This window comes from Solenopsis invicta, chromosome 12, assembly GCF_016802725.1.
Source record: "Solenopsis invicta isolate M01_SB chromosome 12, UNIL_Sinv_3.0, whole genome shotgun sequence".
In the NCBI taxonomy this organism is placed as follows: domain Eukaryota; kingdom Metazoa; phylum Arthropoda; class Insecta; order Hymenoptera; family Formicidae; genus Solenopsis; species Solenopsis invicta.
In genome coordinates, this window is record NC_052675.1 from 16,591,752 (window position 1) to 16,612,549 (window position 20,798).

A 20,798-nucleotide genomic window follows, 5' to 3' on the forward strand; every position below is an offset into this window, starting at 1 on the left:
AGATTTTTGTAGTATTTCTGAAATTTGTGTAGAATTTTATAGAGTTTTTTTTCCACTACGATAAGCTAACTTCTTGTCATTTCAGTGTCAAAATTCAATTATTCACAAAAAAATTTTTTTTTCGTAATTGAAAAAAAATAAACCTAAGAAATCTGCAGTTTAAAACTTTCGATAACTTTTAGCTAATGTTCTATAGTCAAACATTTTTAAAAGTCTAACAAATCACGATAGTATATTTTCAATTCACCTGTTAATATCACACGATTATGGAAAGCAAATGTGAATCGAAAGAAATTGATATTCTATACTTTCTAAATTTATGTTCCATGAATTTACAAGCGTCGAACTCACGAACGCGATCCTGAAACTCTCTGGAGTCCTTTTTTACTTCCATCCTCTTGCTCAAGTAAATAATACAATTCCTCAATTGAAAGAATTCAATACCGTGTATCGCTTTCTAATTCACGCTTTATTCGGTTATATCGCTACGTTTTATAACTCCAGAAGACAAACTGACAAGATCGTTTATCTAATCGCTTGCGAGATATACGAGGCGTGAGGTATACAATGGTGACATTCGTGACGAGAAATTGCCACGGGATAAAGAGAAATCCGGTCGCGGATTTTCAGATCAATCGTCGGTTATCTCGGAGGAATGATTTTTCACGGCTTCTACGATATCGATCAACGTTGTTGTTCTTAACAACGTACGAGACATTTCTTAAAACATTAAGAAAATTATGAAAAAATTACAGATTGTTTTCTATTGCATTTGAAAATAATAGAAACAATTTGGCGACGACATTCTATCTGGATAAAAAATTGTTCCAATAAGAAGTAGACATGTACTTTAATGAAAATATAATTAATAATGAAATAACGAAATAAGAAATAATGGAAAAAATCTGAATTTTCCTATTTAATTATATAGAATAAGGGCCTCACCTCAAATCTCAATAAAAATGTACTTATTTGACACGTTTTTATTTAAAATGAAACATGTATTAAGCTGGCTATTTTTTTTAATTTTTTGCTCTATTTACGATTTATTTTTCTTCAGCCGTTTTGCTAAAAAATTGTAAATAGAGCATAACATAGCAAATAATTCTTGTATGAGTCGCATTTGATTATGCGGAAATGACTGTGCCACATTAATAGACGTACATTCTCACTACATTTTATTTCACTATTTTGTAAAGTAAAAATTCAAAAAATTTCTCATGATATTCCCAATTTTCTGAAAATCTTTCTAGTGCAAAAGCAGGCAAAAAGTGTATAAGAATAATAAGAATAAGTTTTTACACGCGCTTGCATGTTTATTCTACAAATTTTAGACGAATAAAATATGATTTGTGAACTCTATGATTTCCCATAACGTTCATTAAAATTGGCGCTAATAGATTAATATAACAAGTTTTATTTTATGTACTGGAGTGTATATTTACGTGTAATAAATTGTTAGATAGAAATACTTTCCAGGATTAATTATTGATATTAATCTAGCGTAACGTATTCATTTTAAATGGATTTTTATCAATGGATCTCTATCAATACATCAATACTTCAGAGATTCATTACCAGATTAAAATATAATTTGTCACTCACCGACACACGATGCGCAACAGCGGAGTTTTCAACGTCGTAATCTGTAAAACACAAATAAATATAATTCACATTATAGTAGCGTCCGCAGTAATTAATGTTGCAAAAATTGTTTACATTATACGCGTATTCTAATATATTTTAATATATATTTTACGTACATGCATGTATATTTTGATTTTCGAAATATTCGTTACGCATGAAATTACAAAAAAGACTCTGTTTTAAATCCTGAAATTTTGATGCAAAACTCCGCTTTTAGAGTTTGTCTAAAGTGGATTATGCAAACGACTCTAATTTACGAAAAATAAAATATAAATAATGAAAATGAAATAAACCGCGCACATTTGTTCATTGCTATTCCATCAAATAGAGGAGGTTGGAAAACGCGACGGCTCTTACGGCTCTCGTGGGCTGGAGATTTATTACGGCGGAATCGCGATAAGTTTTGTCAATAGTTGACGATTTTTTTTCAGTGCGGGTAATGTATAAATACCTACCCACAGGTTGTTCCGCCGTTGCCCGATGCTTCTTCTGAGCCTCCGCCTCCTCCCAGATCCCGTCAATGCACAACACTTACGACCACTCACGAGATATCTATTACGATCGCACGCTAATTATGAAAATAATACGCGCGTCTCCGAGCAATCTCGCTGTCTCGTACAAACTTTATCTTATTGCAGTTACTCACGAAAACTCGTACGTGCAAAGAAACTTGCGACATCGTCGACGATAACGTCACGCAAAAGGGCACGCGTACGAACCGTGTGAACGTTGCGGCGAAAGAGGCTCGCTCGCTAATTTCATGCACCTCGCGAGAGAGAGAAAGAGAGAGAGAGAGAAGAGAGAGAGTAGATCGCTGTTTTGTCCGAGCGTTTTATTGTACAGTGAAGTGAAGCAGGATTAACGTAAATCAAACGAAAGCCAATCGCTCGTTGGAGACGTGTACATTTTTTTCTTGAAAAAAATTCTTCCTGGAAAGTGCATACGTTACCGATCATAACGCTTCGGAATCATTCGGAGCAAATTCGGCATTCCTCATTCCGCTAATAGGGGGCGCCACTGACAGCGGTAGTGGAGTGGAGTCAGTGGTCAGTGGAGTGGTGGCCGACGGTGTAATGGACGTACAGCTTAATCGGTCCCGTGTCGATGGTCATCGCGACGTGTTTCCTCGCTGTAAGTACAGTCGCAAGAAGCTCGATTTCAACACTCATGTGACAGGACTGCGATGAGAAGTCGCCGCGACGCGCGTATTTCGCGGAAGTTGGTTAAATTCGCGGAAATCCGTCGCGCGTAAGTTCGCAGTAGTTCGCCTAAAGGCCACGGCACAGACTTTTGTATAGCTGCATAACCGTATGGATAAAGAAATTGATTGGTCCATTTCCTTATGCATGTGCTAACGGACCAATCAACTTCCTTATGCGTACGGTTATGCAGCTATGCAAAAGCCTGTGTCGCGGCCTTAACGGGCCAGCAACATGGCGGCAATGCTAACGGTCAAACGCATTTTGAGTACCCCGGCCGGCCGGTATGGATCGCGCAGTGGCGAGCTCCAGTCTCGCCGTGTGTCGGTACATTTCGATACTGTTCGAATGTTGTGTCATGTTGTGTGCAGTGTGGGGTGAAATCAGTGTTGGGGTGACGATCGTTCTAAGACGTGTATGTTGACTTTTCGCCGTGCGGCGGGCGATGCGAGTAAAGGTCCCCGCGAGAGTACCGTGTCCGCTTCGCAACGTATCGTGCCATTCGTACGTTTGCCCCTTCGTGTATGTACATCATCAATGTCGAACGCATTCGCCTCGTATATCCGAGTTTCACTTTAAGCATCAGTTCATCCTTCTTGTTTAATATTAAACAAGGACAAATGATGTTTAGAAACACTGTGAGTGAGCGAAAGTGAACGCAACCTATAAGTACATACGGTAAAACGCTTGGACAAAATAGTGATTTACTCTCTCTCTCTTTCTTTTTCCTTCTCTCTCTTTCGCGAGGTGCATGAAATTAGCGGGCGAGCCTTTCTCACCGCAACGTTCACACGGTTCGTACGCGTGCCCCTTTGCGTGACGTCATCATCGACGATGTTGCAAGTGAAGTTCTCGTTGCACGTACAAGTTTTTGTGAGTAACTGCAATAAGATAAAGGTTCGGATGAGACAGCGAGATTGCTCGGAAATGCACGCATTATTTTGATAATTGATGCGCGATCGTAATTGATATCTTGTAAGTGTAGTGCAAGACGAAATCTGGGAGGAGGCGGAGGCTCGGGAGGAGCATCGAGCAACGGCGGAACAACCCTGTGGGTAGGTATTTATACATTACCCGCACTGAAAAAAAAATCGTCAACTATTGATAGCTCGGTAAAAATCATCGCAATTTTGCCGCAGTAAATCTCCACAATAAGAGCAGTCGCGTTTTCCAATCTTCTCTGGTTTATGAAATAAGAACAAACGCGAATGTGCGCGGTCTATTTCATTTTTATTAAATTATATTTTATTTTTGATAATTTAGAGTCGTTTGCATAGTCCACTTTAGACGAACTCTAAAAGTGGAGTTTTGCAAAATTTCAGAATTTAAAACAGAGTCTTGTTTGTAATTTCATGCGTAAGAAATATTTCGAAAACCAAAATATACATGCATGTACATAAAATATATTAAAATATATTAGAATACGCGAGTAACGTAATCAGTTATTACAATATTAATTACTGCGGATGCTATTATAATGTGAATTATATTTATTTGTGTTTTACAGATTACGATGTTGAAAACTCCGCTGTTGCGCATCGTGTGTCGGTGAGTGACAAATTATATTTTAATCTAGTAATGAATGTCTCAAGTATTGATATATTGAGAGAGATCCATTGATAAAAATCCATTTAAAATGGATGCGCTAAGCGAGATTAATATCAACATTTAATCCTGGCAAGTATTTTTATCCAACAATTTATTACACGTAAATATACACTTCAGTATATAAAATAAAACTTGTTATATTAATCTGTTAGCGCGTATTTTAATGAACGTTACGGGAAATCATAAAGTTGACAAACTATATTCCACTCGTCTGAAATTTGTAGAATAAACATGCAAGTGCGTGTAAAAATTTATTCTTATCCTACATTTTTTATCATGCGATTACACTAGCAAGATTTTCAAAAAATTGCAAATATTATGAGAAATTTTTGAATTTATTACTTTACAAAGTAGTGAAATAAAATGCAGTGAAATTGTACATTTATTAATCTCTGGTATAGCCATTTTTGCACAGTCAAATGCGATTCATACAGGAGTTATTTGCTTTTTTTTGCTCTATTTATAATTTTTTAGTAAAACGACTGCATCAAAAAAATTCTAAAAAGAGTAAAAAATGATCAAAAAGTAATATTACGAAAATACGTATGTGTTTTTTAATTTCCTTCTTTTTTTCATAATTTCTGTGTTAACTTTAATCTTAAGCTAGCACAGTCATTATGTTTACCGAAACAGCTGTTGTAAAATAATCGTAAATAAAGCAAAAAATTACCAAAAAAGTAACAAACAATTCCTGTACGAGTCTCATTTGATTGTGCTGAAATGGCTGTGCCGGCTCAATACATGTTTCATTTTGAATAAAAACGCATCGAATGAGTACATTTTTATTAAGATTAGAAGTGAGATCCTTATTCTATCTAATTTATTTTTTATTTATAAAAGAACTAAACAGACAATCACAATCAATCTTTGTATAAATTATCTTGAATTTTATACATAAAAATTGATACTTTTTTAATATCGTAAAAAGTAATTTAATTTTTAATAACAAAATAAATAAACTAGAAAAATATATTATTAAATAAAAATATAATCTTATTCACACAATTTATATATATATATAAAATAGTTTATTTGAAATGTTTACATTACACGCTTCCATAATTTTAAAAATTAGTACAATTAACACTTTTCCAAATTTAATTTATTCTGCAGGAACCGTACGTTCGATATATCCTTAATATCTCAGAGATGGTAAAAAAATGTTTTCGCATCAGCGCACGTCAGTGTACGCTCGTACACGTGCAAAGCCGCCACGCGCCGCGATACACGCGCCGCGATACACGCGCCACTCCGCCGTATTATCCGCGGATCGGATCAAGGCGCGTGACCGATTCGTGCGATATCGCGATTTGATGATGATCATGACGCGTGTAGATTTTTTTAATTCGCAAAATTTGCATAGATATTATTCGGACACTCGTCATCATTCCGATGATGAATAACGAAAGGGAAACGCTCATCGTGTCGGCGCTCAATCATTCTTACGTCTATCGACCGCACTCGCACTTTCATCATTTGCACGACGGCGATATGAACGAATTAACGATGACACGGCGACGGAAGTGCTACATTTGCAAAGCGAAATCTTTTACGTAACGGAATTTTCCTCACGTACATTCGTTCGGGTCTAGTCTCGATTAATCCGAGCTTCTTTCTCCGTGAGAACCTTCTTGAGATTAAAAGTGACACTTTAAAAAAACGTGACAATTTAAAAAAACACATAAAACATGTCTGAAAGCGGTAATATAATTTAATGACGTGTTTGCAATAGCTTTTAAATTTTAGTACTGTCTGGATTATGTCTGGATCCGAAGTAAAGGCACGCGCAAATTTTGACGTGGGAAAAATTATGTCGTTAAATATGATTTATCTACTAAGCTTTTCTTTCTCTCTCTTTGATCTCCAGTCATAAATATGGGCATAAAAGTATTAGAGTGAATTTTAAATGAACACTCCAACTTTAGATAAAAATTAAAGAGGATCGTTTATTCTGAGAATACAGAATCTAGTCACTTAATCTTTTAATACTTTATTAGTCTTTAAACAATCGGAAGGCGATGATTTGGTTTTTGACGATTTAAGTAAATTTCGATATAATAATGTTTTTATAATTGTTTTTTTTTTTTAAATCAAAGCAATAGAAATAACGGCTCGTGCTGCTAAAACAAAAGTAATAAAATATTAAATAATGAAATTCTAATATTTTATAGACACAAGATTTTTAAATATCGTGCATTTGTATTACTTTTTGTGCCGCCACCACTGTTTAATCCCGTTTAAAAAACGCGAAGCGAGAAAGGCGGGAACTCGGGGAATATTTTTAAACGGAGACTCATCTCCGAGAGTCGCGTATTCAATTTCACGGAATCAATTCCCGCTCTGTTGATTCCGCTAACAATCCGCCTACTCTTTGCACATTCTCGCTGCGCTGCGATAATCCGGCGATCTTCTCGCGGGAATGAATCAGCGCTCAGACGAAAACGAGGATCTTCTCGGAAGGATCTCGCGTGAGAGACGCGACGTTCCTTATCGTTGTTGGCCCCACCCCGTCGTCGTTGTGTCTCGCGACTCTATTATTATATTATACTCACACGCACGGCGAAGGGCACGAAACTCGATCTACCGACAAAATTGGATCCGCGACGACTATCGCCTTTCTTCCCGAGAACTCGATGTGTGTCCGAGTCGATGGTGGTGGTGTTAAGTATACGTCTCGCACGTGCACTAATCGTGCAGATAAAGAGTATCCTCTGCGATACGATGGGAAAAGAGGGAGGGTACGATAGAGAGACGCTCCTCTACCGAAGGGGATTATTAGATTCTTTGGCAGGTTCATTGTAATTACAAGAATTTTGACGAATTATTATTTAAAAAGAAAGCGTGTTAATATTACATAATTAATATTGCATATATAATTAAAAGAAATTGTATTGTATAATTATATATTTTGTTTGATATTTTTATTTAAAAAAATGTACATATATCTTTATAAAAAGGATAAATGTACATATATCCTCTCTATAAGCACACAATATTCTTAGAATATTATACAAATTATTAGTAATTAAAATAGTATTAAAATAATTTTCCAAAAATATTATTCAATATTTTATTAATATTTTAACATTGTATAAATATTGTATTAATCGAGGTATTAATGTTATATATGCGTTTTTACATAATATTTGTAATATATTACTTCAATCTGTGGGATATTATAAAAATATTCTACGAATATTATTGTGGTAAAATATTAATGTGTATTATGCATAAAGTATTTATAAATTTTATATTATTACATTACATTTAAAAGTTATAATATATCCAATAATTAAAAATATTAAAATACTGAAATTTGTAATAATATTTTTACTTTGTATAATATTCATATATTATCAGGAGTGGACATATAACCATTTTTTATTAATATTTCAGGAATATTATTTAATATAAAAATAATATTATGCCCTAATAGAGGTACTTGATATAGAAATGTGTAATTCTATTTCATATATTTTGTTTGTGATTTTAACTTTAGATAAAAAGATAAATCAAAATTAATTAATTAATTTTTTGCTTTATATAAAATTGATGTAACTGCATATTGATATAATTGTGGTACAGTTTTCTACCCTATCTAATGCACCAGTTTCTGGTAATCGCCCGTTAGATGGCGATCACGAGACTTTTCTAAATGAATATTGGAGCTGAATAATATCATGAGGGGTGCTCAACCTTATATTTTTTTTTTCATGTAATATAAAAAATACTTGAAAAATATTAATGAGAACTAAATCAAATTTGACATAGTCATTAAATTTATATTTTGTTGCGTATCTTGTATATGAAATAAGTAAAAAATTTGATATTTGCTTCGCTCCTCTTTCCACGGGTTCTCTCACTGCAATTCCAAAAATTGAAAATTTAATTTTTATGGTAAATTATTATTGTATTACTTTTTTAATACGAAGAAATCATAATATTGATTTACGTCAATTTGTTAAATTAATTTGTTTTAATTTATTCTTTTACCTCTCTCTGCTTTATCTTTCTGCATAGGAAATTTTTTTTTAATGGCTTTAGTTTTTCATATTTGATGATTTGTTGCGTAATCCTGTGCCACATTACTCAGAAAAGAAAAAATGTTGAAAAGTCACTTCCGATGTAGAACTCTGCTAAAAAGCAGACAAGTTTAAACGCGGGAGATTGAATTACGCATGCACGAGTGTTCCGTGGCTCTCCTTACACGCGCACACATGTACATGCGAGTTTTATAATACATGTAAATTTACGGAAATATCTATTCCATGGTTTCTACTCTCTATGTCTTTTAAGTAAATCGAGCGTAATCAAACATCTCACAAGGAAAAAGGGAAGATTCATAGATCGCAAAGCGCAGTTACAGAAATGGTTATTTGACCACTGTCCCATTTGTTTTACTTCTTCGTCTTCCCATTTGCATCAAATTGCAATAAATTGTAGAGTAGTAACTAATAATAAAAAATTAAAAATTAAGTAATAAAATTAATAAGTTAATGAAAATTAATAAAATCAAACTTTTAATTTAACTTAGTTAATTTTTAATAAATTAATTTTTAACTTCAACTAGTTTTAAAACACAATCTTTAATTTATTAATTTTTTTTGTAAGTTTAAATTTTATTTCTATAAAAAAAAAATTTTTGTAAAAAAAATACATTCTCATAAAAATATGAAAACATATACATATAAACTTTATTACATAGACAAATTTCTCCGTTCTTTTATATAAACTTAATTTACAAATATAATGTCAAATGTATATTTGATCATCCATATTGTTATTGTTGTTTAGAGTGCTAAATCTACTGCATCTAATTTTTTAAATATTATGACATTTTAATTTAATATAAGTAATGCTTTTCAAAATTAACTTTTAATTTAACTGAATTTGATCTTAACGTAACTTTTAACTAAATTAGTTTTACATTTATAGAACTGTTAACGTTACTAAATGATTTAGTTTTATAAGTCAATAATCTTATTATAAAAAATATATTAACTTGCTCAACCCAGATAAATTGAGTTTCATCATTTTCAGAGACCAAAAACTTGTTTTTGAAATTTTCCGCGAAAACAGAGGGTCATCAGAAGTTTATCGAAGACCCCCTGCGTACATATATGTATAGATATTAGATGTCACGATCTCTCAACTTTGACATTAACGCCGGTGATAACAATAAAACAAATCATCCCACGTTACATATACTGATTATGTTAGAAATTGATTTTCTTTTCAGTTGATTTCTGTGTAAGTTAGCATCTCATTTGCAAAATTTCGACAAAAGGATTTGTTCACAAAAAGAATTCGGCTATTAAAAGATAAAGGTCTAAAAGCATATCTTTTAGGTGGAAAAACTATCAAATTTTACACAATTTTAAGTAATGTTATAAGAATCTACAAAAAAATATCAAAATTGAAACATTTTTTGTTAATTTTAATATCTAAATATATATTGCTACGAAAAAATATCTCTATGAAAAAGAAAAAGATAATTTATATAAATTTTTATTTTTAGTAAAACTTTATGTTCACAGAATTTTTTTTGCCAGTGAGCTGCGTAGACTATTATAATTTGTTACAGTTTGATATAGTTTCATCGAGAAATCTGTAGAAATCGCGAAAGCGACGCAAAAATTAGCAAAAATTTAAAAAGTGTTCCGATTCTAGCATTTTTATGTAGATTTTTATAACATTTCTTAAATTTGTGTAGAATTTTGTAGATTTTCTTTTGCTAGGATATACAATGTTGGAAATAAGAAGACAATTTTTCCCATTTTGATTAGAATCGAAAAAACGAGTCGGGATATCTTCAAACGTTTGTCTTTTTTCATTCAGTTGCTTTAAACGTTTTACTCTTCTTTTGTTTTATTTAAAACTTTATCTTTATTACAAAAATATTTTAAATACACGTGTTAAATACATGCAAAGAATCAACAATGCATTATCAGCAAAAGACTTCGATTTAAATTTATCTACCAGCAACGAACTCATCGCTCACATGCAATCTAAAGTGCAACGTCTAGACGCGTATTATTTTTATCGTTTTTTTGTGGCGACGACGACTGATATTTAACTGATGATTTTCACAATTACAAATTAATCGCATTAATAAAATATTAACATGTTGCGTAGAAATGAAAAACAGACATGCTGTAATATATGTATGTATCATAATAATGTATTCTGGCGCGAGACAAGATTTGTCTACTGAAAAAAATAAAAGCTAAAATATAGCAATTATTTTTTGTTACTGTTTATCTATTTTATATCTTTTGCATGATATAATATTTTATAATTAAAATTGTCAAGTGCTGACGTTAATAAATTAGATAACATATTATTATCGCGGAAATAAAAAAGTGGCGGATTAATTATCACGCAAATCACTTATGATCAGCCAAACAGTATAATATGAATATTTATCCAAGTCGTCGCGGATGCACCTTTACGTCACGACATTTGACATGACCGGACTGCTATTCTCGATTATAGACGATCGTCTCTTACGACACACGATATCGCGAAACTTCAGTTTTACGTGCCAGTTTGTCGATAATAATTCAATCGTGTTTTGCCCAACCTAAGTCGTCAATACGACGTCAATTGTAATTTCACGTGGCCTTGTATTACGAAAATACCAGGGACAGACTTTGTAAACTAAATAATACACTTAACATGATAATTAGTTATACAACGTCATAAGAATTATAATAGGAAAGACCTAATTTTCTTTTGTAATAATTAAATGTATTTCTTCAAGGAATTCCCAAGCGCACGAATTTTTATAAACGAATGTGATCGACGAATCGAATTGAATTATTATTAAAATTGCTTTGTGAGAGAATTCTCGCTTATCTGACAGATTATTATATCGATTTAATAATGAAATATCTTTGTTCGATCGTAATTTATGGACGTCCGTCGCAGAGTTTTCTTTCTTACTCTAAATTTGCAGAATCAATGGATAATTACCAGTGGCATACTTTGGGACTGATAAATCAGATTATCTTAATCTAAGAATAAATGAAAAATTACTGATACTCATTGAAAAATTCTTATTGATCAATGTATTCATACATTCATAAATGTTAATGAATATTTACATAATGAATTCATTAATTTTTCAGTTCACATAATCACTGATTACCAGTGGCATACTTGACTGATGATCAGAATTATTCAATGATTCAGACTTTTGTTAGAGAGTATACATTTTTTCGGAGACAATAACATTTTCTTGCCGCCAGTAACATCACGAATTTGAGAAGCTCTGCATTATGGAGCATGTAAGGGCGAGCGTGCTTGGAGCATGAGCCAGAAGTATGAATCAAATCTAATATATCTTCGGGGAACTACCTTTGTCCGAGTATGTCAAGCACGTTATCGGAGTGATCCGTTTAATGAGACGAGCATGGAATAGAGGCGTCGCGTCGGTACGTGGTGGTAGGTATGTGGCGGTGTAATGTCAAGTTCGCGCTTTAATGCCGTGACGGTCAACGACGCGACAAATACGCTGAATGTATCTCGTCTCATTAATACGTTTATAAATAACCTGCGTACACTATATATAACCTTTGCATTTATACGTGCACCAAGATAAAAAAAAGTTCTAGAAATGAGGAAAAGCGAGGTAAATAAGTCGGTAAGAATAAATAACACCGGATGAATAAATTTCTATCGAAGCTGCGCAATCATAAAAGGCAAAATAAGATTGACAAATAAGAAGAGCGAGATAATACATTGTAAAGCAGGAAATTTCCGCAGAAGTCAGTTTTAATGATAACTTAGTTCGATTATTTAAATGGCAATCTCTATTTTTTTTTATTATGCGATTTAAACGGAGTGTGCGCGAGCTACAACGTCGAGATTGCAATGTCAATAACAATCCCTGTTGTCTTGAGTGGCGAGAGAGAAAGATAAGTGTGACAAAAACATACCCGGCGACTCACGGGGGGTCTGATAACCCCCGCCGAGGAAGCCATCGCTCTTTTTTCACTCACTTGTTACCGGCACTTTATATTGTTTTCACTTACACTGGCGTTCGTTTGCGTGCACGCGAGTGTGCCGGCGGCGATACGGCGTGACATTTACGCAGCACAAATTGTGTAATAACTCCGTCAGTTTACAACAGAGCGGGCTTTATTTTGAAAGATGATAGCGACTTCTGCGGCCCCGCGACACGTCGCTGATAATCCCACACATCGCGCCTCTTCAATATAATTGAGATATCATTTTACAATCGTCGCTCGAGTCGCGTTTCCTCTATCTTACGGTCGGCGAGATGAATCGGCACAATAATGCACCAAATCATCTTTCTGCGAAAACGAGAAGTTTAAAATATCAACCCACGTAGCACTGATCCAGGGACGTTCTAAGGACGTCTTTGGGATATTCTTTGGATGAAGTGCGCTGTGCGAGAAACCTATACGAATTTATATCGAAAATTGACCTAAAAGAGGAGGAATCTCCAACGTTTTTACGACTATCTTTCTCCGGATATGTACCGTAGAAAACGCAAATTGCTTTCGTTTCTTTCTCGTATTTTACATGCGTCGTGCACATATCGGGCAGGAACGAGCTCTCGTGACGATCTCTCGGGACGTTTACTAATGTGGACACACTTTTACTTCTTGCTCTATTAAATCTATATTTAACGCTCGCGGTGCTGTCGCGTCGCGATTTTCTTTCGAGAGACGCGCTCGACATATTGTATCCGCATTCTGTTAAGAGTGTTATGTATCTTTATTCATACGACCCAATTGTTTGCCTCATTCGTTTCGCCTTCCTCATTCCGGAATAATCCTCATCCGGGACGATCGTCATGAGCGAACCGTAATAAATTCCCCTTTATCTAGTTACACACTTAACGAAGCGAGCAACAGAGGCTTTTCTCAAGGTCTTACCTACGTAAAGAGTCCTACTAATACTGTTTATTGCAGCATCTACATAAATTATTTCCAAGCAACGACGCACATCCTCAGGAGACAACTTGTCATTTATTCATCACAGTTTGCATCCAACTCTGCTTATTATATTTTTTTATTATTTTTGTTATACTTTATACGTAACCAAATTTGTTAATAAGTTCCTTTCTTCACCTCCTTCTGTCGTCATCAAAAACATATGACGACCAACGGGGATTTATCTAGGGTTGCCAACCATCCGGTTTTGACCCGGATTATCAAGTTTTCAGGAGTGTCCGGTTTCTTGTCCGGTATTCGGTTGATAAATCAAACTGGATGTCACTAGACGTTACTGGGCTGGACGTTCAGTTTTTAAGGATGTTTTAGCTATATAATATCAATTAAAAGTTCTTGAAATTTAAAAACTGCAGACTCTTTAGATTTCTTTTTTTTTCCAGGTCAACGATAAAAAAATTTTGACTAGAAATGTCCAAACTTTGACCCTATATTGCAAATAGCAACAAATAATTTGGCTCATACGAAAATAATTATATTTAATTACAGTTTTTAAATAACTTTTAAATAAATACGTGGATCCGAATAAACTCTAGCATGAATATTTATTAGAGTTTCACTTGTACTTGTATATAAAATGATTTAATTCATAATACATATTATACTACGTTCTCATTAAATTAGCAAAATAAATATAACAAAATGTAAGAGTGAATAAATGTTTACGTAAGAGAGAGAAAAGGGTAAACAAAAAATTAAATAACTTTTAAACCATAAAAGAATTGTGCTCAAATGTTAAACATATACTTAAATTTAATAACAGAACAATCTATTAAATTTTTATTTTTTGGTAATGCTTTGACATGTGACACATACATCTTTAAGCATATCCAATTAATAAAATGAAATTTATATTTTATGAAAGAAAGTTGATAAATCATTATGAAAGAAAGTTGATAAATCAAGTTGAGTTTAAATCATTTCACAGCTTTGTTAGTAAAATTTTGGCACTTTAAAATATTTAATAACATTTTTTTTTACATAAAAAGAGTTAAGTTATTCTCAATCTTGTAACGTATAAAGTAGAAAAAAATCGGAAAAATTGATAAAATTAAAAAAGTTCTTAATTAGTATATAGATAAATTTTTACTCAAATTAACATAATATTATTAACGTCAAAAAAAAAAGAGTAACACTCTAGAGTTAAACAGAAAATTACGTGTTTTTGAAATATTTATTAATAGATCATGAACTAAACTGTTGTCGGCAGAGTTCAAACAATTCTTTATTAAGACGGCCTATTTTCAGCCGGGCCCCTATGTAATAGAAATTACGCGAATAATACATATGTATATACACCACACGCACAAACACACACACACACACACACACACGCGCGTGCGCTAGAATAAGCAATTTCCTTAAACGAAGGAAGTGGGCAAATGCCTAACCTTCTCTCCAATAGGAGTCACAACTTGAATGGCGCTTTACGAGCGATAAAATGCGTTCACGTGATTGACATGTGCCGTTTCCCAAGTAACTCGATTCCTCACGTGTCGTAAGACATCGATTTCGTGTAACGTACACCAGACTCTGAAGCAAGCCCAGCATTTACATGGTATTTTTATCGATTTTCTAAATCTAATTAATCAATCTTTACTAAAGTTTTTTTTATGATTTGATCCTGTAAAGAACAACGACATTTGGAAGTGTGCATCATGTAGGTATACTATATGTAACGCTCAAAGTATATTTTTATATATAACGTCTACGTTATAGAATAAAAATTTTAAAAAACATTTTTTATTTTACACTTTCGTGATCATTACATTTTCAAATTATTAAAATATTTATTGGAGTATTAATTTATTACTAATTACATAAAAAATATAATTAATAAAATTAATTAATAAATAATAAAATTAATAAAATAAAATGTATTAATTAATTAATTTAATTTGAAGGGACCGCATTTAAGGATGTATCAAACATGCAGACCATGCAAAGTAAATAAAATTTAGTAATGTGTTTAACATAACACTTGAATAAACTATGGATATAGATATGAAAGAAGTTGTGTGAATAAGATTATATTTTCTTAATACCATTTTTATAGTTTATTTACTCTATTTGTTATTAAAAATTAAATTATTTTGAAAAATCTCAATTTTTTTGTGTAAACGTTGTAAGATGATTTTTACAAAGTTTTATTGTGATTGCCTGTTTAGTTATTTTGTAAATAAATAAATAAAAAGTTTTGTTTATTTTGTAGAACTGATCTCTGCATTGCAATTTAACTTCATATAAATCTTGAATATTTAAAGTATTCAAACACAAAAAATTTAGATTTTATTTTATTATTAATTATATTTTCATTAAAGCACGTGTCTACTTGTTATTGAAATGATTTTTTTATTCATACTGAAAATTGCTGTCAGATTTTTTCTACTACTTTTAAATATAAAATAATCTGTAAATTTTAAATAATATAATTTTTTTATGCTTTAAGAGATGTCCTATACATCCTTAAAATATCCTGTAAGGTAAATTCTATAAGATAAGATGGAAGAAAGTATATTGGAAAGTGGTAAATTCGCTTAAAATTTCACTTTAGTCCGATCTAAGGAAGGAGATCGCGAGAACCTGGAGATCGCGAACGATCGAGGAATCTCGCGACGTACCCAAGCAGAACAGGGAGTCATCACGACGTCAAAATAATGTCAAAGTTACTGCAAAATGATTAAAAGTCACTTTTCGATCAATTACGATTCACTTTGAAGTCATTTTGACTTGTTGTTCTGCTTGGGTATGTTCTTATTGCAGTTTATCCTGATTCGCCTGCACATGGTTCGTCCTGACCGAAAAAGAACACCGTACACGTGTGAACGGCTATTTTTAACACGGGTATTGTATATCGTGCATCTCTTATTAACTAAGCAGTTTATACATTGAAAAACATTTTTGACAGAATCGCTGATAACTCGGGACTGCACACGTGAAAACACTTTGCGAGGAATGTGCGTGCGCGTATATTGCGTAATTCTATATCAATAATACGTCCTTTACCGCTGATCTCGAATAAATTCTATACGATTGATCTCGTGATGATACGTGATGATTTCCTTGATAATACGCAACGAGTTATTTACTCCGTTATTTACGTATCCAATGATCTGATAACGGTAATAATAATCGATAACGATGATCTAAGAGCAACGTTCTTCTTTTCTTCACGGAGGATTTGACTTGGAAAAATTAACTCGGTCGCTTATCACCTTCATTTCTATTATCTTGATTATAGATATTCGAAACTGCAAAATGGAGCGCCGTTTGAACGTCGGCTAACACATAAATTTCGCTTTTATTATCTATTTTTAAAAACGGTAACAGCAGACGTAGCTCACTGTTTTTAACTTTAACGTTTGTACTCCGTCGTTTGTCGACCATTTTCTCAGACGCCAGATGGTCCTGAGAATCTGTTTGTCTTCGATGCGAAACCACCTGACTCCCGTACGCCGGTGCAATCCAGCTCGCGATGTTTTGAGAAAAGCTGCGTTGAGAAAATAATAGCAGTGTCATTGTGTTTACGGGTTCAACTGTGTTTACGACGAAATATGATTCGTACGCTACCATATGTGTCGACTTTATGGCGCGCCAATAAATTAAATTTATATTTAGTTGCAAAAAACGTGACTCGCTTAAAAATAGCCATCTCTAGGTACGAGATGGTCTTTGGTTTGTCTGAACAATTATTCCGCTTCACACACTTATTTTAACCCGAACTTCCACCTTGAATATTCTTATAACGTACTTTGTCGTTACCGGATATTGTTTGAATGGCAGATTTTTTTAACCTTTATTCGAGTTCAACTCAAGAGAACGACCTGTACCCTCTTGACATTTTAAAAAAAAGTCAAAGTTACATAGAAATATTGCGTACACGTGCACATTTTGTTTTTTATTTAAAAGTTACATTTACACTTTCAATGTTTGTTTCTTGTATCAGACTTAACGTTCATCTAAGTTACAGTTTTAGAACTCTAAAAAAATCAATATTAAATAAATAATGAATAAATTTATATTATAAATATTTTATAATACAAAATATAAATAAACTAATGTCAAAGCTCGATCAATGCATAAGCAATTAAACGAATAAGTGAACGTATTAAAAAAATTGCGATGTTAAATCTCACAATGTTAAATTGAGGTTCAATATACATCACTGTTTATTCATCTCTAACTTATAACTCGTTCGTTTATTTATTCTTTTAATTGCTTATGAATTTATAATAAAATAAAAATTTATGTTACACGAAATAATATATAAATTAAAAATTAATATATTTGAAGGAAAATATTTATCAAAAACTCGATTCAAACTTTGCTTTTTTTTTCTCACGTCATCACACGCACTCGCAGCATTTATTTTAATCATTCTGCGTGAAGAATCACACTGATAGCTGTTAACGTAATCGATATTGAGAATCTTCGTGATTTACGTGATTTACGAAGTCACTCTTTCTTTATCACTTTCTCTGTCAGTGATTCTATTGCAGGTCGTTAACAACAAAAAAAAAAGAGAAAGATCCCAGCATTTTACTGCTCTTATCTCAGGTGTTTGAACTCCGCTGAAATGTCAGATAATGAGCGCGTTCGGAAAAGTTCTTTTTGTTGCAAGCTCGCAGGTACGACGATCACGCTCGTCATCGTCGACCTCGAATTTCGCAACGACACACACTCGAAACGTGGCCGCGAGCGCGCTGCGAAATCGTTTATCTGATAAGGTGCAAAAGGTGGCCGCGTTATGGCAGTCAATTTCCTTCCCGTGCACTTCGCACGATAATAACTTAATGAGCGCTGATAACTCAAAGATACAGGGTACGTGATGTTAGTGTAAAAAAAATGCGATTGAACGTTTTTGTTTCGCGCTTATTCGGATCGATAAAGAATATTTTTGCGATAAACGAGCGATACTTTGTGTCGGAATTTATGAGGTTTAGAATAACGACATAAAATTATATAGTGGCACTATGCAGATATACGCATATAACATATATATATATATTATGTATATATATAACCCCTATTAAGCTAGACCCCTCATCATCGAAAATCAAGTTCTTACCTAATCAAAAATTTAGTGCTATTTAGGTATTAATTTAGTATCCCAGTCCGAATTTTAGTGCTCAAATCGTTTAGCAGAAAATTTGGAAAAAAGTGGGGGGGAGGGGGTTCAGCTGGACCCCCCCATAAAAAAATATATATAGTGATCACAAACACGAAACAAGTACACTAAAATTTAGTGCTAATTTAGTGCTCAAAAAAACCTCTAAAATAAATTAAAAATATATAATTGTTTAAAAAATATCACTGTATACCAAACGCAGCATCGCAATCTCGTAAAACAATACTTACAGACCGTCATATTTGTATGTTTTCGATAATAATATAACATAGAAAACACAAATAATCGAAATGTAACAGGATTTAAAGTTGTTAATAACATAATAATAATTATTATCGGACATCCCGTCCGATAGCGCATAAAATCCGTTATCAGATCGTCATAGAATTTGGTGCTCGTAAAAATCTTACACTAAAATGTTCTTTAGACATCCTAAGTTTTGAAATATAACAATTTTGAAATTTAGTGTACACTGCAAACTGTTGTAAATAAATTGTTTTATTTTAAAACTAGGATATCTAAGGAATATTTTAGTGTAAGATTTTTACGAGTATCATAATCTGGGACGATCTAGCGAGTAATATTAAAACGCGGCACGTGCTCTCCGCGGATAAACAGTTTATTTCTATAATTTTCTTTCTGTTATAAAATATGCATTGCACAAATGAAAGAAAGAATGTTACATGAAATAAGATTAATAAAAAAAAATTTTTAAGGACTGATTGGACATTTATATTTTAATACGCGCGCGTGTTCGCAGTAATGTTCGTGCTTCATGTCCTGTTTATTAATTATTAAAGCGAAGATATTTAAGGAGAAATTTGGCTTGAGGGACGAAAAATGAGAAATTGAAAGAGATTGTGGCATATCGAGAAAAACGAGACGCCAGACTGATAATTTCTATAGATAAAGTGCCGCTGGTCTGGGTTCGGACATGCGCGCAGCTCTGAACTTCAACACGCGAGATAAATCACGTGGACGAGACAAAAACTTACTGCGCTTATTGGGGCAACGCACGCGCTGCAAAAGTGATTTACATACGATGAATGATGAAATCGTGAAGCTGAACGAATCAGAGAAGACGCGACCGGAATCTATAATTCGAACGTATGCGTGTAGTAAAATTTCTCGGAGGAACTTTTTGACCGATCGATAACGAAACATACCACTCAGGACCTATGACCTTGGTGTCTCGCTTTTTAATATTCGTAGGAAGATTACTACCGCTCTGCTTGAGTTTCGTCAGTTTGCTCTCGTTTAATTCTGCCTCACTGCTCTCGATGACTCACTGAAGCAAATTGTTGTCAGTTTTGATTACGATTCGCTTTATTATATAAGTTTTAGAGGTGTGCGAATAATTTAAATTCAAATCGAATCAATCGAATTCGACTGGTTCGAGAATTTTGAATTACCGACGATTTAATTTCATCTATTTTGATTATTTTATTTATATCTCTTGCGCGATCAATCTTAATTGTACCAATCGGTATCAATTCTCGTGCGTTTATTAACTTCCAAAACTTTCCTACCGTTTCTCAATCTTACAGACTCTTATAAATTCAAAATTTTGTGTATACGGTAAACAATTGTCTTTGCAAATCTGTGCGAACATTCACGGATTCATAGAAATTGCATAAAGTATCATGATTTTATTTATAGAATTTAGAATACAAAAGTTGAAATTGCTTTATTATAATTTTCCAAATGAAATTTTTGAATACTATCGCACTAAAGTATAATTACTTCGATAGTAATATATCTATTATAATTTGTACGATAAGTATTTTGCTCTTTTATCAGTAGTATAATACTCTCATATTTACGTATATTGTCTAATACTAATATGTAATACAAATTTTTACTTAGCATTATTTCTTGGAATTATTTTTTAAAAATTCTTTTGCGTCATTAAACAATATTTGCAATGTCATTGCGAATACTTCATTACGTTTGACGTAGCATGTAATGTAAATCCGGGAAAATTTTATTTAATTTCGATTCGTAATTCAAATCAAAGAGATTAGATTTGAATCAATTCGACAAATGCTTGATTTGCGCGTTTCTAATAAATTTATATTTTTAGATTTGATTTGATAAAAGATTTTTTAAGAAAAATTAAAATATATATTGGCTTATGTAAAACTTAAATTAAAGGAAATGTAGAATTTGATGTTTTACATAATTGTATTATTAAAAGATTTTTTAAAATAAAAATTCAATTAATATTATTTAAGA

General features: G+C 32.8%; 1 protein-coding gene across 3 annotated transcripts in view; it reads left to right on the plus strand.

The window, feature by feature from the left end:
• LOC105195996 (protein pinocchio) overlaps positions 1–20,798 on the plus strand; it is a 59,816-nt gene that overhangs the window by 1,630 nt on the left and 37,388 nt on the right. Inside the window, exon 3 of one of the 3 annotated variants that reach the window (XM_039455972.1) lies at positions 4,354–4,394. The exons of 1 other annotated variant lie outside the window; for it this stretch is intronic. In XM_039455972.1, the coding sequence (XP_039311906.1) occupies positions 4,354–4,394 (41 nt within the window). Of the gene's footprint in view, positions 1–4,353; positions 4,395–20,798 lie in introns of those variants that run through there. One more of the 3 variants, XM_026133398.2, reaches the window with a different exon arrangement.